The sequence below is a fragment of the Pan troglodytes genome, chromosome 10 (genome assembly GCF_028858775.2).
Source record: "Pan troglodytes isolate AG18354 chromosome 10, NHGRI_mPanTro3-v2.0_pri, whole genome shotgun sequence".
In the NCBI taxonomy this organism is placed as follows: Eukaryota; Metazoa; Chordata; class Mammalia; order Primates; family Hominidae; genus Pan; species Pan troglodytes.
This window is the reverse complement of record NC_072408.2, coordinates 135,728,156-135,752,808: the sequence shown is the minus strand read 5'-3', so window position 1 is coordinate 135,752,808 and position 24,653 is coordinate 135,728,156. Positions and strand designations below refer to the sequence as shown.

At 45.1% G+C, this 24,653-nt stretch overlaps 1 protein-coding gene and 1 pseudogene across 9 annotated transcripts in view; one reads left to right on the top strand and one right to left on the bottom strand.

Annotated features, from left to right (window-relative positions):
• GLT1D1 (glycosyltransferase 1 domain containing 1) overlaps positions 1-24,653 on the bottom strand; it is a 131,088-nt gene that overhangs the window by 38,542 nt on the left and 67,893 nt on the right. For 8 of the 9 annotated variants that reach the window (XR_008538604.2, XM_016924622.4, XM_016924623.4 and 5 more), the window contains 3 exons: positions 19,514-19,609; positions 18,814-18,863; positions 760-803 (listed from right to left, as the gene is read on the bottom strand). Coding sequence is in view for 8 of the 9 variants with exons in the window: in XM_016924622.4 (XP_016780111.1) it covers positions 760-803; positions 18,814-18,863; positions 19,514-19,609 (190 nt within the window). In the remaining variant the exon portion in view is untranslated. The remainder of the gene's footprint in view (positions 1-759; positions 804-18,813; positions 18,864-19,513; positions 19,610-24,653) is intronic. The other variant, XM_054664712.2, reaches the window with a different exon arrangement.
• Positions 959-1,861, top strand: LOC104001745 (GTP:AMP phosphotransferase AK3, mitochondrial-like; annotated as a pseudogene).

Here is a 24,653-nt window from a genome sequence, read left to right as displayed (position 1 = left end):
TTTGCACACACGCGTCTGCACCTAGGAGCAATCTAAAGATCCCTGATTATAGATGGGGAAAAACCAGTCTTTGTCAGTGCCCTTTGTGGTTGGTGTGGCCAATGAGTCTGGCTGGAATCCCAGGGGCTGTGAAGACACCACTTTACAGGGGGCTGACCCAAATAAGACCCACATCCTTCTGGTCTGCTCATTCCCATCACCCCATTTAAAACGCAGACTGATGACACAGCTCTATAGCCACCATGTCACCTTCAGGATGGGAGCCACAGGCTGAGGAAGGCAGGACAGAGACAGGAGCCAAATCCCTGAGGTCTCAGGGAAGCCTCCGTTTTGCTCCTTGAATGACCACCCTCGGACTTGTTGATGTGAGCAATGAAAGTTCAATCTGTTCAAGCCTGTGCTGTTGGGTTCCTGGCCGACAAATGCAACTTGTAACCAACACACCAACAAATTGCTCTCCAGGCAGGCTGTGACAAAGGGCAATACCCCTCCATTCTTCCGAATCCTTGAGAGTTTAAATCTTTCCATTCTGGCCAATGTGATCCGTTAAAAATTATAATCACAAAGTGATTTTTATTGGCCTTTCCCTGGGCAAATAACAGTGCCTAGGATGCCACGGGCTCGCCGGGAAGATGCATGAGGAAACACTTGGAAACTGCTTGGAATAGTGCCTGAGACTGGAAAAATGTGAGTTCAGGTAACCCAGGGGCCACTCAGGCTTCCCGTTCTGCAAAATGACTGGTCTCCACCAACTCTTACCTTTTCACTTTGGCTTTCACTTCCCTTGTAAACACTGGATCGACCTGAAAAGAGACAAAGATAAATGTCAGCGGTCGCCGCCCGCTAGTGGCGCTGCCAGCCGGCCAGCACGGGCCAGGCCAAAGCCCTGGTGCCAGCGCGGCGTGGGCCTCGGTCTGCGGCCACGGGGGTGTCCTCGCGGCTGCTGCGTGTGGTGATCATGGGGGCCCCCGGCTCGGGCAAGGGCACTGTGTCGTCGCGTATCACTCAATACTTCGAGCTAAAGCACCTTTCCCGGGACGTGCCCCGGGACAACATGCTGCAGGGCGCAGAAATTGGCCTGTTACATGTTCTCACTCGTAGGTGGGAATTGAACAATGAGAACACACGGACACAGGGAGGGGAACATGACACACCGGAGCCTGTTGGGGGTCAGGGGCTGGAGGAGGGATAGCGTTGGGAGAAATACCTAAGGTAAATGACGAGTTGATGGGTGCAGCACACCACCATGGCACATGTATACCTATGTAACAAACCTGTACGTTGTGCACATGTACCCCAGAACTTTATATATATATATATACATATATATATATAAATTGACGTGTTAGCCAAGGCTTTCATTGACCAAGGGAAACTCATCCCAAATGATGTCATCTTGGCTGGCCCTTCAGGAGCTGCAAAATCTCACCCAGTCTAGCTGTTGGATAGTTTTCCAAGGACACTTCCACAGGCAGAAGCCCTAGATAAAGCTGATCAGACCGACACAGTGATTAACCTGAATATGTCCTTTGAGGTCATTAAACAACGCCTTACTGCTCACTGGATTCATCTCACCACTGGCCAAGTCTACAACATTGAATTCAACCCTCCCACAACTGTGGGCATTGATGTTCTGACAGGGGAGCCGCTCATTCAGCGTGAGGATGATAAACCAGAGATGGTTATCAAGAGACTAAAGGCTTATGAAGCCAAACAAAGCCAGTCCTGGACTATTACCAGAAAAAAAGCGGTGTTGGAAACATTCTCCAGAACAGAAACCAACAAGATTTGGCCCTATGGATATGCTTTCCTACAAACTGACGTTCCTCAAACAAGCCAGGAAGCTTCAGTTACTCTATAAGGAGAAATGTGTGGAACTATTAGTACTAAGATGGGCAAACCTCATAGTCCTTGCATTTAGAAGCTGCTTTTCCTAAGAATTCCAGTATGTATGAATTCTTTGAAAATTATATGACTTTTATTTCTACTGATTTGATTCTAGATACTAAGGATGTGCCAAATGAGTCAGATACTAAGATTCATCCTTTGAAATCATCTAGTGTGTTTTACGCAGCTATCCTCAAAAACATCAGTGATGTCTGAACTTTTAAAACATCTGTTGGAGCAAAATTAAAAGAGCATTTGGTAGTAATCTAAGTTTTTGTTCAGTTAATAAGTGGTTGATAAAGCTTCCGTATTTTCCCGGAAAAGTTAAAAAAAGTTACATGTCATTGGGGGAAAATACGTGATCAGAAATGTTTGCACAGATCAATGCCACAAAAGACATCTCCAGCGTTGTGGAACATGGGGAGACACTATATAAAATACCAGAAAGAAAGCAACTGGGTTTACAGATTTGTTGTAAGACACAAATCCTCTGCTACTAAGAAATGTATATGCTAACCATATATGCTGTATTTATTTTGTTGTTAAGCATACTTTCAGTTTACTCAGAATTTTCAATTTGCTACAACAATGTATCCATTCGCATACAGAAAAATGTTACTTTAAGATGACTTGTTTCCTTTGAAAATACATATGTACTGAGGGTTATGATTTATGTCAGAAATTAACATTATAAGTCCTTGGACAAGCACCAAAGTTGAATGAATTTTCAACAAAATGTAATTAAAATCTATATGTTTTCAGATGTGACTCAGGTTAAGAAATGTGTTTTAGGATCTACTTGCCAGTTTCTCTTTTTGATCCAAATGTATGATCTGCCCTGATAAATAACAAGTTATAGTACCACTCCCTGCCAAAAAAAAAAAGAGAGAAAAGAGAAAACCTGTGGCACTATGTAAATAAAGTAAGCACACTTTGTCGTTAGTAAAGAGATGAGACATGCCTGGGAAATGCTCCCTTGGCATAAATAGCAATCAATCATAATTAGTAAACAGGTGTGCCAATAAAAAGACTTTACACAATAGGTTAACAAGGACCAGTAAGTGAGTTTCCTGAAGGAGTTCTTTGTTCCTGATCAAAGAAATCGATACCTGTTAGCATTCACTGCCACCTTATTTTAAAGGGAAAGAACTCTGTTGGTGTCATCTGAGAAGCCATTTAAAAACTGGAATCTAGGCCGGGCGTGGTGACTCACGCCTTTAATCCCAGCACTTTGGGAGGCCAAGGCGGGTGGATCATGAGGTCAGGAGATCGAGACTATCCTGGCCAACATGGTGAAACCCTGTCTCTACTAAAATACAAAAAATTACTCAAGCTGGATGGCGCGCCTGCAGCCCCAGCTAATCAGGAGGCTGAGGCAGGGGAATCACTTGAACCCGGAAGGTGGAGGTTGCAGTGAGCCTAGATCGTGCCACCGCACTCCAGCCTGGGGGGCAGAGCGAGACTCTGTCTCAAAAAAAAAAAAACAAAAAAAACAAAAAACAAACAAACAAAGAAAATTGGAATCTAAAGTGATTCCTGAGTGGGGCAGCAAGGATGGCTGCTGATGTGCTGTGTGGTCTGGGAGAAGTGGGGCAGTAGGAGAGGTGGATGGAAAACCTAATGGCATCTTCCATGGCGTATTTACTCTTTACTTGGTGCCAGATCAAATGAAACAAGCCCTCGTACAAGCTGTTATTAATTGCCTTTAAAAATCTGTTCCATTTTTTCCCCAGGTACTTAAAATACAAGTGCCAGTAAGCAGTTCTTATGTATTTTTGGGGAAAAAAATTTATTTTCCTTTTCTTCTGATATTTTAAAAATTCATTGATCTTTCAAGATGAACCAAAGTTTCTTAAAAGAATTATAGTACACACTTCATTCTTTATAAAACTTCCTATAATGCCTTATTTAAATGTTAATCATACGTGCTTTCTAAAAATGTTGTGAACTACCAAACTTGTGGATTATCACTAGGTTATCAGGCATATATTAGTCTTTATCAGAATAAAATGAAATTTCATAACTGAGGCTATTACTTTGTCCTTGGTCCTTCACAGGGCCTGCTCCACCCCACCTTCCTTCCTGCTGCCTGATGTCTCAGTGGCTTCTGAATGACTGTGTTCTAATAAATGACCTTAAAACAGTGGAAAAAAAAAAAAAGAAGACACATGTTAGCAAAAGCCTGAAATGAGGCTAAGTCTCCAGGAATTACATCAAATGGCAGCAGAGCCAGATTCAACAATTCAGAGAGGGAAAAAAATAAGTAGGAAATGGTACTATGAGCCCAGCTATTAAATAATAAAAACAATAATAGTACAAAAAAAAAAAAAAAAGAGAGAGAGAGAGAGAAGACCCGGCACGGTGGCTCATGCTGGTGGCTCACGCCTGTAATCCCAGCATTTTAGGAGGCCGAGGAGGGGGGATCATGTGATCAGGAGTTCAAGACCCGCCTGCTGGCCGACATGATGAAAGCCTGTCTCTACTAAAAACACAAAAATTGACCGGGCGTGGGGGTAGAGTGAGCACCTGTAATCCCAGCTACTTGGGAAGCTGAAGCGGAAGAATCGCTTGAACCTGGGGTGCGGAGGTTGCAGTGAGCCGAGATGCCCGCATTGCACTCCAGCCTAGGTAACAGAGTGAGACTCTGTCTCAAAAAAAAAAAAAAAAAAAAAAAAAAGAGAGAGAGAGAAAGAAAAGAGAGAATGTTCCAAAGAATACATATAGGCTCTGGTTAGGAGCCTGTATGGCTACACCTGAGTGTGGTGAGTGAGAACTCTTCAGCCAACTTAAGGTCTTGAGACAGAGTCGTTTCCAGAAATGGGACAATTTGACAACCACCCAATATTGCAGTGGAAGTGTTGCTTAAATGATGCAGAAGGATTTTGTCATAAAATCATTCAGGCAGAATAGGTTGGAATCCTTAGTAAGTCTATGACCAAAGGTCTGACCATATCAAAATATGTTTTAACAGGATGACTTCGCAGAAACAGTTTGAAAGGCCAGGACCTGATCATCAGCTGATGAATGAGTAGACGTGATGTGCCAATCCATACAAAGGAGTGCCACTCAGCCGTGACAAGGAAGTGCCAACTTAGGCAGCAACAAGGGTGAGCTTGGAAAACACGATGCCACTTGAGTTACACCAGACAGGAAAGACCACAGAGTGTATGATTCCATGTCTATGAAATGGCCAAACCAGGCAAATCATAGAGACAGAAAGTAGATTGGTGGTTACCCAGGGGTCACTCAGGATCTAATTAGGGGTTATTGGGGTGAGGGGGAAATGGGAAGTGACTGCTTAGTGGATAGAGGGTATCCTCTTGGGGAGAGAAAAAATATTCAGGAATGAGATAGGTGTGATGGTTGCACAACTTTGTGAATAAGACTAAAACCCACTGGCTTGTACACTCTAAAATGGTGAATTTCATGGCATGTGAATTCCACCTCAACTTTTTAAAGGCCAGGGGCAGCCTTTTCATTAGTCACAACCTAACATCCTCCAGTCCCAACTTGACTCCTGCTTTGCATCTGGAAGGAACAGGTGCTTTGGGGCAGGGACTATTTCCGTCCTGTTGCATTCCTGAAGGCTAATAACACACTTGTTGAATTCATGCAAAAATTAATAGCAACGTGTTCAAACTTATCGCTCCTCAAAGACAGGCCAGAAGTTTTTAAGCAAACTCGTAGTGGATGTGTGGAGGCCAGAAAGAGGCAGCACCAGACTGAGGGGACTCCGGATACAGAGGGCCAGGGTCAAGGCCACCCAGGCACCAAACTAGCCTCATGCACATTAACGGACCTCTCTGCGTGTCAGTTTGCTCGTCTGTCCAATGAGAACTCTAGCACCTTGGGATTGCTCGGAGGAGTAAATGACTGAGAAGACATGAAGCGCTGAGCCTGTATTCACATTCAGCCTGACCCCAGGGGCTGAATTCGTAAAACTATGCTCTGCTGCCTCTCTGGTTGCTGTTAGAACTGTGCCTGGGACACAGTAACTGCTATATGTGTTGCAGAAGAAAAAAGTCAAATGTCAAAGTCTTATTAGAAAAATACTAGAAGAAAATAACGATGAGAGCTACAGACGACACCACCAATACAAAATACCAATACAATACCAATACAGATCCCACCACCAATACAAAATACATCTATTGAGAGCTACAATACAATACAAAATACATCTATTGAGAGCTACAGACGGCACCACCAATACAAAATAATCTACAAGCTTAATCTTATATATGCACACATATGTGTGTACGTATATAAGATATATATATATATATATATTAAAAATGGGGTCTGATATGGTTTGGATCTGTGTCCCCACCCAAATCTCCTGTTAAATTGTAATCCCCATTGTTGGAGGTGGGGCCTGGTAGGAGGTGATTGGATCAGGGGGGTGGTTTCTAACAATTTAGCACCATCCCCCAGTGTTGTCTCGTGATGGAGTTCTCAGGAGATTTGGCTGTTTAAATGTGTGTGGCACCTCCAGCCTCGCGCTTTTCCTCCTGACCCAGACATGTAAGACGCGCCTACTTCCCCTTCACCTTCCACTGTGATTAAAAGTTTCCTGAGGCATTCCCTGGCTGTGCTTCTTATACAGCCTGAGGAACTTGAGCCAATTAAACCTGTTTTCTTTATAAATTATCCAGTCTCAGGTAGTTCTTTATAGCAGTGAGAGAACTAACACAGGGTCTCACTATGTGGCCCAGGCTGGTCTCGAACTCCTGGGCTCAAGTGATCCTCCTGCCTCGGCCTCCCAAAGTGCTGGGATTACAAGCATGAGCCACTGTGCCCGGCTGAGCTTAATCTCAAATGTGTACTTTTTTTTTTTTTTTAAGTAGAGACAGGGTTTCGCCATATTGGCCAGGCTGATCTCGAACTCCTGACCTTAAGTGATCCGCCCACCTTGGCCTCCCAAAGTGCTAGGATTACAGGTGTGAGCTGCTGCACCCGGCCTCAAATGTGTACTTTTGAGATTAAGTACACATCTGAGATTAAGTGACACTGCCACACTTCTGAAAACTCCAGAACTGGGAGGTAGAGAGAAGCTCCCTGATTGCCTGAAAGGAACCCCTGGATTCCCAGGGGCAGCAGCCACACTCCTCACCACCAGAAACCTCGCCGTGACACGACATCATCTTATGCAACCTCGTCTTGTGCAATGATCTCGTCTTGGCAACGACCTGGCCTCAGGTAAGTTTGCTTACTGAGGTGCTGAGAGGACCTTCCTAGGGTGCTGTTTCACCTTTTCCAGCCCACTCAGGACAAAGCTGCAGAATACAGTTATCATATCTGGCTCATCCAACAGCAAAGTCTTCAACAAAGCAACCAACACCCATGCCTCTCCTGGTCTTATCGACAATGAATAGAATTTTAAAATACTGAAAAAAATTCCTAAATATATGCAAGTGTAACACAAAATTCTAAGCATTTATTCAAAGATACAGGCAGAGGGTCTAAACACATTTTGCTAATGCTATGCCTGCAGTTTCTTCCCAGCTGCTACTCCTGATGAGCCAGGAGTGAAGGCATATTCAATTTCTATTCTCATTTACACTTTACCAGTAGGCATTATGAGTTACAAACCAAGTTGGTTTGAAGAATATGATGATATCCCAACAGTTTATAACACTAACTGAAATAACGCTGCTTTCTAGAAACTTTATTTCCATTTCTTCTGGCAAGGAGATGTTTCACGTGTGTATTAAACCCCAGCTCCTTCAGATGACCAGAAAGCCTGAGATTTAACCCAAAGGATTGGTAATGTTAAGCTCGTTGACATCCCTGAGGTCACTAAGTCACTGAAAATTTGCTGTTAGCCTTCAGCCAATTTGGATGCATAAGAAAATTTAAAAGAATTCCTAGAAATCTATTTCAAGAGAAAAATTATAGCCATACACTATTTTTTTGTTTATTGCTGTTGTTGCCATTAATAGTTAATACTTCTCGGCCACCTACTCTGTGCAGAACATATGCTAAGTCCTTTACATGCATTAGCTTATTTCTTCCAACAACCTGGTTATCATTACCCGCCTTTTACAAATGAAGACACTGAAGCTCAGAGAGTTCTATAACTTAACCAGGATCACACAGCTAGAAAGTTGCTGAGCCAGTATTCACATTCAGGCTGACTCCTGGGGCTGAATTTGTAAAACTATGCTCTGCTGCCTCTCTAGTTTCTGTTCAAAGTATTTCCTCAGATATAGTTCATAAGCTTACGTCGATTCTGGAAAGCCTACCTACTTATTAATTTATCCACTATACCCCATCCGTGTCCGTATTAGTCTGTTCTCGCACTGTTAATAAAGACACATCCAAGACTGCATCATTTACAAAGGAAAGAGGTTTACTTGACTCACAGCTCCAAAGGGCTGGGGAGGCCTCTGGAAACTTACAATCATGGTGGAAGGGAAGCAAACACGTCTTTCTTCACATGGCAGCAGCAAGGAGAAGTGCAGAGTGAAGGGGGAAAGCCCCTTATAAAACCATCAGATCCTGAGAACTATCAGAAGAACAGCGTGAGGGTAACCACCACCATGATTAAACTACCTCCCATGACACATGGAGATCACGGGATTGCAACTGAAGATGAGATTTGGGTGGGGACACAGCCAAACCATATCAGTGTCTATCTGTGTCCCTGCATTCTCTCTACCAGGAATGTCATCCTCTGTCCCCAAAACCTATTCATCCTCTGAGATGCAGGCAATGCCCCCTCTCTGAGACACTTTCCCATCACCCTGTCCAGAAGTAACATCTCCACCCCACGCTATGGTAACACCTCCTACCACAGGGGCCAACGTCTTTTGATACTTGCCTACCTTCTCCTCCTATCTCCATGTCCCTCCCAAGGCCATGCACAGGGCCCTGCATATAGTTCTATGCTCAGAAGATCTGCAAAAAGAATGATTTCCAGCAGACCCCACCTTTCCATTTCCCATTTCTGATGCCTTTTGCTCGAATTATCCTAAACAACTGAATTATCCTTTAACCCTAACATCTTATCATGAAAAAGTACACAGTCCAATGAAAGCCTTTTTTGGGCTCTACATATTAATTTTCAAAATCACATTTTATGAGTATTTTTAGTTAGGAATTTATCTTATTTTTAATTTTATTAGCATGCCTCTGCTCTCATGAATAACTAAGGAAAAATAATTTATCAAGGAAAGAAATCAAATTTTATAAGACCACAAAAACACTTTATCTAAAACTTAAGGCATAACAGCAACTTTCAAGTTGAAACTAAAAACTGCATTAAATTTTTCTGGATTTACCTTCCACATCAGTTCACTTTCAAATCTCTTAGTGAAGCCACGTGGAACAAAGTGCAAGATAAAGAGAAAAAGAAGGGGGGATATTTTTATTTAATGAAAGCACATGTCATGAAATTTTAAAGGGCAAAAGCATCGCAAGCCACAATGAAAATTCTCATTTCCTCCTTCCACGCTTATTTATTTTCTAGCAAAATACATTGTTACAACTCCTAGGCTTAAGGGAAGTAATCTTCGATATAAGAAGTTATTGTGGAAAGTCATTAAGCTGTCATGCTCAAACCAAATGTGCATACCCCACTCCTTATCAAAGAGCATCAGAAAATGCACCCACATATGATCGCCTGCAAGCAGAGACCATATGCTTCGTTGAAACGGTTGAGCTAAGAGATCAAAGAAGCTTTAATAGAAAACCAAAGCCACGCTCAAACCATCCTGCAGCTAAAACAGAATCTCAGCATGTCAAAGCAGAAAGGTAACATCAGCATGAAAAGATATTTTATGGCCGGTTGCGGTGGCTCACGCCTGTCATCCCAGCACTTTGGGAGGCCGAGACAGGCGGATCACGAGTTCAGGGGATCGAGACCATCCTGGCTAACACGGTGAAACCCCATCTCTACTAAAAATACAAAAAATTAGCTGGGCGTGGTGGCAGGTGCCTGTAGTCCCAGCTACTCAGGAGGCTGAGGCAGGAGAATGGCGTGAACCTGGGAGGTGGAGCTTGCAGTGAGCCGAGATCAGGCCACTGCACTCCAGCCTGGGCAACAGAGTGAGACTCCGTCTCAAAAAAAAAAAAAAAAGATATTTTATTTAACACTCACAGGATGCTGCCTAGGAACCAGGCACTATTCCAGGCACTGTCCAAGTGTTCACTCATTGAATCCCCGCTGCAAACTGTGAGGCAGGTAGTATTAGCTCAGTCGTCCCCATTTTATAGATGGGGAAACTGAGGGACAGAGCAGTTAAGTCCTGTGCATCCAGGTAGCTGGATCCAGAATCCACGACATGCGTGTGGCCACTCTACTGCACAGCCATGTGGTTGTGGTCTAGGGGTGTTAACTAACTTGCCAGCGGTTTGCATTGAATGATTGCGTGGATTCCATACGGGACTACAACCCATCTTTTTAAAAAGTTCTTGCTAAGAATTACCACAAAAATGAGCATGTGTATGGCACCTAAAAACTAAAACAGTGCTAGGCATGGTGGCACAAGCCTGCAGTCCCAGTGACTTGGGAGGCTAAGGTGGGAGGATTGTTTGAGGCCGGGACTTCCAGACCAGCCTGAGAAACACAGTGGGATCCCATCTCTACAAATAAATACATAAACAAATAAATATAAATAAAACATATGCAGCCTCAGCGACATTTTAGGCAATCTAAGAACATCTCTACTCTATTGTTTTTTGTTTTTTTTTGAGACAGAGTCACTCTGGCACCCAGGCTGGAGTGCAATGGCACAATCTTGGCTCACTGCAACCTCTGCCTCCCGGGTTCAAGCGATTTCCTTGCCTCAGCCTCCTGAGTAGCTGGGATTACAGGCATGTGCCACCACACCCAGTGAATTTTGTGATTTTAGTAGAGATGGGTCTTCACCATGTTGGCCAGCCTGGTCTCGAACACCTGACCTCAAGCGATCCGCCCACCTCAGCCTCCCAAAAGGATTACAGACGTGAGCCACCGCGCCTGGCTACTCTACTATTTCATAAAGCTCTGGTAGAGTAGAAAATGCAAATTAAAAAGCAGAGAGATGATATTCAAAGAAAACTGCTTTGAATATCAACTGCCTCCTGGCTGCGCCCAGAAATGGCCAGTGCAAAAGTCCACACAGCCCGCACCCCGCCTGTACTTGCTTCTGCTGAAGCATTTCCAGCCTGTCCTGTTCCAGGCTCACAAAAGGGTGGGCTGTGACCTAGGCGGGGACAATTCAGTGCCCTCTTCCTGGACCCTGTCCTTGAAGAGAATGACAGAGACTTCCAGGACCCTGTCCTGGACCCCGTCCTTGAAGAGAATGACAGAGACTGAGGCATGGGTGGGGCTCATTTTCTCAGGTGTGAAGCCTTGAATGAAGGGCTTCTTGACGCGACATCCTGGCCTCTGGAATGTCTTGGTTCTGCCTAAATCCAAGCTGGCTCGCCAGCCTGCCCAGGAATTCTCTTAGTGAGACCTTGTCTTCTTCTAATCAATAGCTTTTGGCTGGCTTTGGGCCAGAGGTGGTTTCTGATGCCTGGGGTGGAGGCTCAGGACTGAGCTGGTGTGGTTTCTTCATTGGGACCTCCTGCGAACTAGGGCTTCAAGGAGAGAAATGGACAAGAGGGAAACACTGCATAGATGCACTGCCATTGCCTCCTAAAAATAGACTGAGCTGGCCGGGCGCGGTGGCTCACGCCTGTAATCCTAACACTTTGGGAGGCTGAGGCAGGTGGATCACCTGAAGTCAGGAGTTCGAGACCAGCCTGGCCAACATGGCAAAACCCCGTCTCTACTAAAAATACAAAAATTAGCCAGGTGTGGTGGCACGTGCCTATAATCCCAGCTACTTGGAAGGAGAATCGTTTGAACCCAGGGGGTGGAGGTTGCAGTGAGCCGAGATCGTGCCACTTCAATCCAGCCTGGGCGACAGAGCAACACTCCATCTAAAAAAAAAAAAAAAAAAAAAAAGACTGTCTCTTTGAACACACAGTAAGTCAATGTGGTTTTGTACTAAGAGGCACTGAACGTGACCTAGAAAAGCTCCAGCCCTCCAAAGTGTCTAGCTGATACCTAAAGGGTGTGTTCATTCATTGAGCTTTGCAGTTAACAGAGAAAGACATGGGCTGAAGCAGAGGGCACTCCCGTCGGATGTCACAAATAGTGGTGAGATTCAGGGTGTTAAATCTGTTGTATGCCATAGTCTTTCCAATAAGAATTTTAATGTGTCCCAAGAGTTGACCTCTCGCCCACTTCTCGGATCCATCTCCCAATCTTCAGCACGTGCCCTAGTCACACTGCAGGAAATAGTCAACTTCAAGCATGAAATCGCCTTAGTCCCCTCCTAATTCTGTATTCAGAAGTGTAATTAAATTGAATGCCTGACTCTGAAAAGCAGTCGATGTTTGGAAATGTTATAATGATGATGGAAGAGAGGGAGTTTCAGTTGAGTGGTCAGGGGAAGGGTGTCTGAGAGGGTGGCATCTGAGCCAGACTGAGGTCTGCAGAGAGAGAATTTCACCCCAAGGAAGCAGTGAGTGCACTGGCCCTAACCAGAGTCCAACACAACCACGGACCCACACACAGACCCTCCATCCGGGATCGCCCAAGTCACAGCTTTTCAAACTACACCCTAAGTAGCAAATTATAAAATCAATTTTGGGGTAAAATAAAAACAAGCATTTCTCAAAATGGCGTAGAATGGAACAGCATATCATCCCAAAGGGCAGCCCGGGACAGTTTTTAAAAAATCAGAATGCGTGAACTGCATGAAGTAAAAGAAAGTGTATTGTTTATAATAGAGCTTGTTTCTGACGTGCGCATGCGTGTGCGCCTATGGCGGGTTCCTGCGTGAGATGCGCGGGAATCGGCTCCACCTGCGCACGGGCGCCCCTGCGTCTACCCGCATCGCTTCCCCACCCTGCGTTCAGTGACGTCGGCTGAGGAACTGCAAAGTGGCCTTGGTAAAGCATGGACACATGGACACTGATAAACAGGGCTTTTAGGAAACAGGGCTCCCCCGCTTCCTAAAAAGCTCTCTCTCCCGGAGAGGAGTGGTTTCCTGCTTACAGTTAAAAAACAAACAACAAGCGAAGACACCAGCCTATCTGCACACGAGGCACTGAAACACGTGCCCAGAGGCCCCGTTCTGTGAGGCTTCGGTGGGACGGGGGGAGTCAAGAAGTACATAAGTTGTTGGAAGGGGCTTGTAATTTGTTAGACTCAGTGAGACCTTAGAAACGTAGAAACTCAAATGATTTCATCCACTGAGATGACGTCAAGGTTTTGTGGCGGTGGCTATTGCTTTTCCCTTAGATATGAAAGACCTTCGACGAGGCAGGGATCTTAAACTAGGGTCGTGCCCAGAGCCTTCGCTTCTGCTAAAGGCCCCCCCGAGGCTGAAGACCGGCGGCCTCGCTGTAAACCACGATCGGATGTGGAAGCCGCGGTTTCAGCAAACCCCAGGACAGCTCGGGGCTACGTGTCAACAGGCACAAACCTGGCGCTCATGACCTGTTTGCTTAAACAACAAATCCATAACCAAAGGGTGCACTTTTCCATTGCCTCGGACTGCTTTAATTATAGATAGCAAAGTGCCTCGTGAAAGAGGTGCTTTAGAATTCTTAATAATTTATGGCGATGAATTTTAAAAACTCTCAGACCACGGTCCTTCCCACCAGGGTCCCGGACACTCTGCTGCAGGGCTGCCTCTCCCAGCTACCCTTTCCTCTCATTACTTTGTGTTCTCTGCTCCACCCAAGCCAACTAACGTGCTGGGCTGGACGTGCAGCTCCAGACGGGGACATGGGGGTTTCAGGGACGGCGATCTAGTTGGGGTGTGAGCTCTAGGGGACTCATCTGGGACCTGTACTTGCCTACCACGTATGTTGTCATCAGGTATGTTACAGATGTGTTGGACTAGCTTGGAAATGGAGAGGGGGGATCTCTGGAAATCATGGAGGAGCTAAAGCTTCCCCAGACCGGGCTTTCCATCGCGGCCAGGAGCCGGCAGCACCTTCATGCAGCCCCACGCCCCCGACTGTTCCCTAATCCTTCAATGTCAAGTCCCAGTCAACTCCTCAACAGGCAAAGCCATGGCAATCCTTGCTCAAACCCATTTCGCGATGACCTCCTTCCAGAATTAGGAAAGCAAAGAAAATACAGAGATGCATTTTGTAGGACATACAAGGCCAACGGGTGTGTGTGTGTGTGTGCGCGTGCACATATCCTCACATGAACCCAGTGTTTAGTTAGTTCCCAGCACTTAAAACTAAAGGCATTTCACTGACATTATTTTTAATTAAAAAACCACACACATTCATTCACCCCTTCAAATAAAAAGAGGAGGCCTCTGGACTTGTGGCTTCTCCTGCAGAGTCAGCTCCCGGCCCTGCAGGGACAAGATTCCTAACAGGCACTTTAGGAGGGAAGACAAACACTTTTTACACTCACTGTGCTTTCAGAAGCAGGCAAACGAAAGTTGGAGGGGAGGTGCCGTGTTCCATAAAGAAGTGGTAGAAGGGGGCCGGGCGCAGTGGCTTACACCTGTAATCCCAGCACTTTGGGAGGCCAAGGGGGGGCGGATCACCGGAGGTCAGGAGTTCGAGACCAGCCTGGCCAACATGGCGAAACCCCCGTCTCTACTAAAATACAAAATTTGCCGGGCGTAGTGGTAGGCACTTGTAATCCCAGCTACTCGGGAGGCTGAGATGAGAGAATCGCTTGAACCCAGGAGGCGGAGGTTGCAGTGAGCCGAGATCACACCACTGCACTCCAGCCTGGGTGGCAGAGTGAGACTCCATCTCAAAAAAAAAAAAAAAAAAAATTTAAAAAGTGGCCAGGTGCAGTGGCTCAAGCCTGTAATCCCAGGATTTTGGGAGGCCGAGGCAGGCAGATCACGAGGTCAGGAGATTGAGACTATCCTGACCAACATGGCGAAACCCCGTCTCTACTAAAAATACAAAAAATTAGCCAGGCGTGGTAGCACGTGCCTGTAGTCCCGGCTACTAAGGAGCCTGAGGCAGGAGAATTGCTTGAACCCATGAGGCGGAGGTTGCTGTGAGCCAAGATCACGCCATTGCGCTCCAGCCTGGGCGGCAGAGCAAGACTCCGTCTCATTTAAAAAAAAAAAAAAAAAAAAGGGTGGTAGAAGAGACGTATTTCCTCCGGGAGGTGAAAAACATTTCTGATTACTTCATATGAAAACAACAGCAGCAACAACGGCGTCTCTCCTAAAAGACTATTACTTAAGAAGCCATTAAGAAACAAATGGCACCTGCTCCCTCACCGGCAGGCAGCTGAGTTAAAGAGGACAGATCAATCCAGGCAGCGTCCTTTGTTCTAGCAGCTCTCTCTTCTCCCGCCACTGCAATCAGCTCACACGTGCCCAGAGTCTTTACTTCTCTGGAAGAGGGCTCTGTCACATACCTAGTGCTATCTGTGTGCCCCTGCGTTTGCCCCCCGTACCAGCTTCCTGATCCAGAAAAAGCCAGACATTGCGACCAGATGATCGTCAGTTCAGTGTTTGTGGATGATCTTCTCCAGCAGGGGTTCTTTTTAAGTATTTCTTCCATGCCACACGCTAATGCTGTACAGAACTCTTTCCCAAACTTTGGCTAGTCGCATGCACTTGCACCGTTTTTCATATCTGTATGCCATCTGCACCACTGCTTATACTTTTTGTGAAGTCAGTTTATTTTGAAAGGCAATTTTCATAATTGGAAAGCCGGTATGAAGCACTATACGTGAGATGTGATCATCAGAATGAAAACAATGAAAAAGAAAACCACATTATTAAATGCCTTCTAGATACTGCTGTTGCCTGCTCATGGCTCCCAGTCTGAGGCCTTCTCTCTTGATTAGCCAGAATTTTAGCATCAAACTAGAAGTTTTTCTTTCAATGTTCTTCAAACAGAAAAATGACAAGATAATTTTAAAAAGTAATAATAATAACCATACCTCTATGGGACTTAACATGAATTAGCACACTGGGAATTATCTTGTTACTACTACAATGCTAGCACTTAAGGTGTGTGTGTGCATGCATATATGTGGGTGTATGTTAACAAACTGCCACATTTAAGCGTAATTTATCTTCCATATGGTATTCAATGTGGTCACACAGATTCTAGCCCTTGATGTTTTTATTTGTTTGTTTGTTTTGAAACAGAATCTTGCTCTGTCACCCAGGCTGGAGTGCAGTGGTGCAATCTTGGCTCACTGCAAACTCCGCTTCCCAGGTTCAAGTGATTCTCATGCCTCAGCCTCCCGAGGAGCTGGGATTACAGGTGCAGGCCACCATGCCTGGCTAATTTTTATATTTTTAATTTTTGTACTTTTAGTAGAGACGGGGTTTCACCTTGTTGGCCAGGCTGGTGTCAAACTCCTGACCTCAGGTGATCGCCCCTCTTGGCATTCCAAAGTGCTGGGATTATAGGCCTGAGCCACCACACCTGGCCTAGCCCTTGACATTTTTTATATCTTGTGTGGCCCTTTCCAGGTAAATATTTCCAAAAGCCTTTGAAAATACTGAGAAAAGCTTGTAACTCCCATGTCATGCTTTTTTTGGGTCCCTAGGGAACTACAAAAACCTATATAAGAAAGAACCACGAAACAGACAAGGTGCCTGGCATTTGTGTAGAGTTCGCTTCACTCAGATTTTCAGGGACACTGCTGCTTTAGGGACCGGAAACAGAACACCCCCGAAGAAACGGAGTCATCACTGGCAATGGTACACCCCATCTGGCTGGAAACGCTAAGTGCGTTTTGTTTTCCAAACTGCTTGGAGTCAGTGCAAGCTCTTTCTCATGAGATGACCAGTGCAGCCACACAGACTTTATTTAACGCTGCAGACCAGGCAGCTTAGTCCATGTGAGCTGCTATCGCAAAATACCATAAAGCAGAGGCTGACAAACAATAGAAATGTGCTGCTCATGGTTCCAGAGGGTGGAAGCCAACATTGAGGTGTGGGAAAGATGGGTGTCTGCGAGGCCTGCTTCCCATCCAGATGCTCGCCAGGTCCTCGCTTGGTGGAAGGGGCGAGGCAGCTCTCTGGGGCCTCCCTAATGGGCACAAATCTGCCCTCATGCCTGAATCACCCCCAAAGGCCCCACCTCCTAATACCCTCACACTGGGGAACAGGTTTCAACATAGGAATCTGGAGGGATGCACACACTCAGGCCATAGCAGCAACCCTGGAACAAAAACCCCACAAAGAGGCCGGGTGCGGTGGCTCACGCCTGGAATCCCAGCACTTTGGGAGGTCGAGGCAGGTGGATCACCTGAGGTCAGGAGTTTGAGACCAGCCTGGCCAACATGGTAAAACCCCCGTCCCTACTAAAAATACAAAAATTAGCCAGGTGTGGTGGCAGGCGCCTATAATCCCAGCTGCTAGGAAGACTGAGGCTGGAGAATCGCTTGAACCCAGGAGGCAGAGGTTGCAGTGAGCCGATCTCACACCATTGTACTCTAGCCTGGGTGACAGAAGCGAAACTCCATCTCAAAAAGAAAGAAAAAAAAAAAAACCACAAAGACGCGGAGCTGTCACGGGCAGCGGTCCACCCTGTCTGGCTGGAAACACTAGGTGTATTCTGTTTTCCAAACTGCTTGGAGTAAAGACGAGCTCATTCTCATGAGGTGACCAGTGCAGCCACAGATTCTATGAATCCTAAGCGCTTGGGACTTCTATTAGGACCGGCGTGGAACACAGCACGTGTTTGGTCCTGATCTGGTGAGGGAGGAGTGAATATCCCAGAGTCCCCATGGAATGGGAGGCGGCGTCTGCAAGTGGCTCCCAGGGGCTCCATCCCTCGGTCACGGCCACCATGGTCGGGTAAGAATGTCTCCCATCCCAGCGTGTTTCTCGGATTTACAGATACTCATTTTCCACACAACAAGGCTCCCAAAGGTGTCACCTGCCATCTGATGCTGGGTGGAAGGAACTGTGCCAAGTTTGTTGAGCAATTTAAGGAAATTTCAAAGACAATTTGGATCACACATAATATTTGCCTTATGCACTAAATTAGACTAATTTTCACTTTATATAACTTTAATTTTCTTTTTATAGGACTCCTATGTATTTCTTTTCTTTTTTTCTTTTCTTTTTTGTTTTTTTTTGAGACAGAGTCTTGCTCTGTCGGCCAGGCTGGAGTACAGCGGTGTGACCTTGGCTCACTGCAGCTTCCACCTCTCGGGTTCAAGCGATTCTCCTGCCTCAGCCTCCTGAGTAGCTGGGATTACAGGCACCCACCACAATGCCCGGCTAAATTTTGTATTTTTAGTAGAGACGGGGGTTTCACCATGTTGTCCAGGCTGGTCTCCGACTCCTGCCCTCAGGTGATCTGCCCGCCTCAGCCTCCCGAAGTTGCCGGGATTACAGGCGTGAGCCAGTGCGCCCAGCCGGACTCCTCTGTATTTCCGTAGAAGTTATTAGTTATCCTTTGTAGCAATAAATTAGTCGTCAAGATTCATTGCCTTTGTAATGATCTTTAACCTTGGTCTAGTTTTCATTTTTAAGAGGCAAATTGACTTCATTTACTTAAAAAGAGGAAAACTCCACTTGGTTAGAAGAGCAATGTAAGCTGGGCGCGGTGGCTCACGCCTGTAATCCCAGCACTTTGGGAGGCCGAGGCGGGTGGATCACAAGGTCAGGAGATGGAGACCATCCTGGCTAACACGGTGAAACCCTGTCTCTACTAAAAATACAAAAAGTTAGCCGGGCGTGGTGGTGGGCACCTGTAGTCCCAGCTATTCGGGAGGCTGAGGCAAGAGAATCGCTTGAACCCGGGAGGTGGAGGTTGCAGTGAGCTGAGATCACGCCACTGCACTCCAGCCTGGGCGACAGAGCAAGACTCCGTCTCAAAAAAATAAAGAAAAGCAATGTAAACTGATTGTAGAAAATACATAAAAAGTATATAGAGGAAAACAGAGATGAGATAAGTGTTTACTGCACATCAACTTACTTCAGGACCCACAATCACCAGGTACACATTGGGCTCCTCCTGATGCCAGGCTTGGGAAGAAAAAAGAAGACAAAAAAACACTTCAAATGGGTTTAAGTCACAGCTGCAAGCACAACTAACTTCAATATAAATTTCTCCATAATATAAATTATTTCATATCATTTGGCTTTCATTCATAATATTAGGCAATTTAAATTATATTTATTTAGAATTTCTGTATTTGACATTTTATGATTTTAAGTGAATTTCTACAATATTATCCATTGTCCAGATTTCTAATTTACTGGATAACTAGGACTAGTCTCCAATATCACCCCAATTCAATGTGGACTTTGGAATATACCAAGACTATATAGATTACCTTAAACAATAACCAAAACTCCAAACGCATCACACAAATCAGCATGTGTGAAATATTTTCAGGTAAAATTATTTTAGTCCTATCATTATTTGCTATTTTTATGATTTTCTCAGAACCTGAGGGCACAGGACAGTGGAAAACTAAACGGAAATTCCTCCAAAGAGCTGCTGATCCCATGCATTATTTTTCTGTTCTTTTCCAAAGTAGCAATCTAGAAACAGTTCTGCTCATGTGCAAAGAATGAGGAAAGAAAACTCAGGGCCCTGAAGAGAGAAATGCTGAGATGGGCGCCCACACGGAATTCTATAAACAGTGGAGGAAGGTAGCCAGCAAACACACCTGAAAATGCGTCCACCAGATAGAGAGGATCCTTAACTTGTCGAAGTCCACATATCAGAAGAAATATGTGCAAATTATCAGCACTTTGGTTAATCTCTGTAAGAGAAGAGTTCAGAATGTTTTCAGTGGGGAGGGCTCTGGATGCTGCAGTAGCAATGACATCACAGATGCATTCAGAAGTGGAGGCCTCTGACTTCGAGGCCAGCTGCTCCTACTCTTATTATTATTATTATTATTATTATTTTTCGAGACAGAGTCTTGCTGTGTTGTCCAGGCTGAGTGCAGTGGTGCAATCTCGGCTCGGCTCACTGCAACCTCCTCCTCCGGGGTTCAAGCGATTCTCCTGCCTCAGCCTCCTGAGTAGCTGGGATTATAGGCATGCACCACCACGCCTGGCTAATTTTTGTATTTTTAGTAGACATGGGGTTTCACCATGTTGGCCAGGTTGGTCTCAAACTCTGACCTCAGGTGATCTGCCCGCCTTGGGCTCCCAAAGTGCTGGGATTACAGGCGTAAGCCACCACGCCCCGCCCCTACTCTTACTTTTATATTAATTTCCTTGCTGTAAACTAATGATTTCTGGTGGGAAAAATGGAGCTGAGCTCAGGCTGTAAAATGCAACTTCACCTCTGCTGCAAAGAAAAAGGATGAGGCAAGGGGGAACTGACTCAACTATGACTGAAATAGGAGCCAGACGTTCTAGAAAAGATTTAGATGCAATTCTAGATAGCAAGAAAAATGTCTTGATGAAACTAGAAAAATGGTTTATATATTAATGTCCTCGTGAACTCATATGTGCATAGAGAGATCCACACACCTAAATGAATGCATGTCCTGGAATCAACCCAAATGCTCATCAATGATGGACTGGATCAAGAAAACATGGTACATATACACCATGGAATACTATGCAGCCATAAAAAGGAACGAGATCATGTCCTTTGCAGGGACATGGATAGAGTTGGGAGCCATTATCCTCAGCAAACTAATGCAGGCAGAGAAAACTAAAAACCGAATGTTCTCACTTATCAGTGGGAGCTGAATGATGAGAGCACATGGACACATGGGGGAAGGACACACTGGGGCCTGTTGGAGGGTTGGGGTCGCAGGAGGGAGAGCATCAGGAAGAATAGCTAATGGATGCTTGGGCTTAACACCTAAGTGACTGGATAATCTGTGTAGCAAACCACCATGGCACATTGTTAACCTACATAATAAACCTGCACATCCTGCACATATACCCAGAACTTAAAATAAAAGTTGAAGAAAAGATAAACAAACACATGTCCATAGGTATATAAAAGAAAATGTATACAGATACCAAACCATCACATTGTACACCTCACATACATATAATTTCATTAATTGTACCTCAATAAATATGGAAAAAGTAAAAAAACACAAAAAACAGTTTATTTATGAAGAAAAGAAAGAAGCAGCATTGTTTCCCAGGTTGGAAGCTGTCACTAAGACTACTTGTGGTGGATGGCCACAGTCTTTGCAGCCCTTCCCATCTGAAGTGGAACAGATCACTGTACCCCAAGACCCTGAGCTGGCCTGGGACTTCCAATGGCAGTCAGTGGCAGTGGCCATATGTGATTTCCCAGCCTGGGCGGGGGAAGACTTTGTGCTTCCCACTCTCCCCACTGCCCCGTTCACACCGGTACCCTCTAATCTGGCCCCGCGACCTCTGTTCTCATTCTTAAGAATGAGGCTTTTTGGCTGGGCATGGTGGCTCACCAGGATCACTTGAGGTTAGGAGTTCAACACCAGCCAGGCCAAGATGTTGAAACCGCATCTCTACCAAAAATACAAAAATTAACTGGGCGTGGTGGCGGGGGCCTGTAATCCCAGCAATTCAGGAGGCTGAGGCAGGAGAATCACTTGAACCCGGGAGGCGGAGGTTGCAGTGAGCCAAGGTCACTGCACTCTAGTCTGGGTGACAGAGCAAGATGTCTCAAAAAAATAAATAAATAAATAAAAAGAGGCTTTTTCTTTTCTTTTTTTTTTTTTTTGAGACCAAGTCTCCCTCTGTCAACTATGCTGGAGTACAGCAGCACGATCTCGGCTCAGTGCAACCTCCACCTCCCCGGTTCAAGCAATTCTCATCCCTCAGCCTCCCAAGTAGCTGGGATTACAGGCACACACCACCACCCCGAGCTACTTTTTGTATTTTTAGTGGAGATGGGGTTTCGCCATGTTGGCCAGGCTGGTCTCGAACTCCTGACCTCAAGTGATCCGCCCACCTTGGCCTCCCAAAGTGTTAGGATTACAGGCTTGAGCCAGTGCTCCAGGTCAAGAATGAGGCTTTAGTCTGGAGACTCCTGGCTGCATGAGGCCCTGGACACATTATGAGCTCATGCAGGACCCAGTGAGGGTTGAGCCGTCTGTAAGTGTCCAAGTGAGCCCAGCGGACACACATGAAGCAGCCCTCGCAGGGCCAAACCCCAATATCAGGAGAAATGCAGGGGTGGCTGCTTTCAGCTGGTGCATTTTTTTTTAATGAGAAAATATGTTTAATTTTGTAATAAAAGTTTCTGAAAAAGAGGCGTAAATTTAGACACATTTGCTTCACAGTCCAAATTCCTATAGTGAATCTGCTCTCTAGAGTGAGGGATCCCAGCCAGACGCAGTGGCTCATGCCTGTAATCCCAACATTGTGGGAGGCGGGAGGGCAGATCACCTGAGGTCAGGAGTTCGAGACCAGCCTGACCAACGTGGCGAAATCCCGTCTCTACTAAAAATACAAAAATTAGCTGGGTGTGGTAGCAGGCACTTGTAATCCCAGCTACTGGGGAGGCTGAGGCAGGAGAATCGCTTAAACCCGGGAGGCAGAGGTTGCAGTAAGCAGAGATGGTGTACTGCACTCCCAGCCTGGGTAACAGAGCGAGACTCCATCTCAAAAAAAAAAAGAAAAGAAAAAAAAGTGAGGGATCCAGACCAAGACATCTGCAGATACAGGAAAAAGCTGAGCCTTATTAGCAAAGACTTTGGAGGCATTAGAAGGTCCAAACCCCCGACCACAGAACAAATGGGAGCAGGTGGTGCATCCTGCGGTGGCTTATTACAGCTCAGTACACGACGCATGCAATAGAAATTGCTAATATATTTAACACAAGCCGACCTAAAACTTCAGCATTTATAACCTGTATAATTGGCCATAAAATTATGCAGGTTCAAGGTTTTCTTTCCCAGCACAGGCATCTGTCCATTATTTAATTCAAGCACTTTCATTTTCTCTATGCTATTCCAAATCTCGAACAAGAATACAACTAGTGTGAATATAATGACTTATGGCGACACCACTTTAATGCAATCACAAAAGCTTCAAAAAATTGATACCCAACGGGAGCAAATCTTACTGAAATGTTAAGATCGAGATGTCACTCTTAGAAAAGCCTTGGAAAATTGTCACAGCCTCTGAATAAGCCTCTGACAATCTGCATTGTCAATTTTCATTGAATATGTAGAGTTTTTAATATTTCCTTAATACTCTTTTTTTTTTTTTTTTGAGATGGAGTCTCAGCCTGTAGCCCAGGCTGGAGTGCAGTGGTGCGTTCTCGGCTCACTGCAACCTCTGCCTCCTGGGTTCAAGCGATTCTCCTGCCTCAGCTCCCCAAGTAGCTGAGACTACAGGCACAGGCCATCATGCCCGGTTCTTTTTGGTATTTTTGGTACAGATGAGGTTTCACCATGTTGGCCAGGCTGGGCTCAAACTCCTGACCTCCAGGTGATCCGCTGGCTTCATCCTCCCAAAACGCTGGGATTACAGGCGTGAGCCACCGCACCTGGCCCTTTCCTTAATATTCTAAGTATCCTGAAGCTAACTTTAGAAATGCAAACCTTAGTGAGTCCTTGTTTGACCAAAAGTCTAAGCTAGACGCTACATGCAGAATTTGAATTGTGGGTCAGAAGAATTTGAGGTTAGGCATTTGAACATGAGGTCAAGAGTCAAGCTATTCATTTTAATAAATGATTGTTAAAAATGGAGAAAACTTTTCAAGATTGAGAGGTCAGGTAGGAGAAACAGTCCAAGCCTACATTACTAGGCAAAAGCCACTAATGAATGCTAAAATTTGCAAGTGAAAGTTTGATGAGGATAGAGATTAAGAGCACCCTCTCAAAAATTACTTATTAATTACAAAGGAAATATAATACCTGTACAGTACACGGAGAAACCAGGGGATACCAGCTTAACTAAGGGAGGAAGCCTTAGCCCAGCATACACGGCTGGTGTGTATACACACACACATACACACACACACACACACAGAGTTTACATAGTCAGAAAAAGATCTCCAGTATTGGGACAAGCTGATGCTGTACACATCCATATGTGTCACACTGAGAAGGGAGCAACATCACTTCCCCCATATTCTTGATGTGCATGGAATATCTATTCATATACACAGAAGGAGGAAGAGGGAAAGAAGGAAGGTACAAGGAGAATCACAAAGGTACCAAAAAGAGGGGGAAAGTCAAGAATCAGTATTACCGAATTGGAAAAAAGAAAAAAGTAAATGTCAAACAAACAATCTACAAAGATGGCATCCAGAGATGGTATTGAAAGCACTGTGTGAAGAACGCAGGTGACGTCAAGATGAAGAGACTCTGTTTAATTCTTTATTTTTGCTATGTGAGAAGTATGAGTGCTGGAAACCTATTTTGTTCCTTTACTCTGACACACTTAGCTACTGAGAACTCGAGGCTCTGAAGACGCATTGGCATTTTGGTCACGCAGGCTGTAAAAAAGTGGCCCTCCAACTACCCCTGTCCTGGGATCCCTTGGAAAGATGGCCCTGAGAAGAGAATAAGCCATAAGATAGAATATTGATCTTCAGAGTTTTTTGACTATGACATACGGTAAGATAAACATATTATGTTGCAACTCAGTCACACGAGATATATAAATACACACATACACATACATAGACATAGAGTTTATATATGATTAAAAACATACTTTAGGCTGACTACATGCAAGCCACTTCAATGTTTTCTATTTGATTTCACTTCAATGTTTAAAAGTGCTGGTCCCTAACTTACTCAATTCATTATGAGACCCCTGACCTGCAAGACGCTGCAGGGAGATGGAGTGAATCCTATATTCCTTTCCTCTCCCCTCATCTTCTTGCTGGGT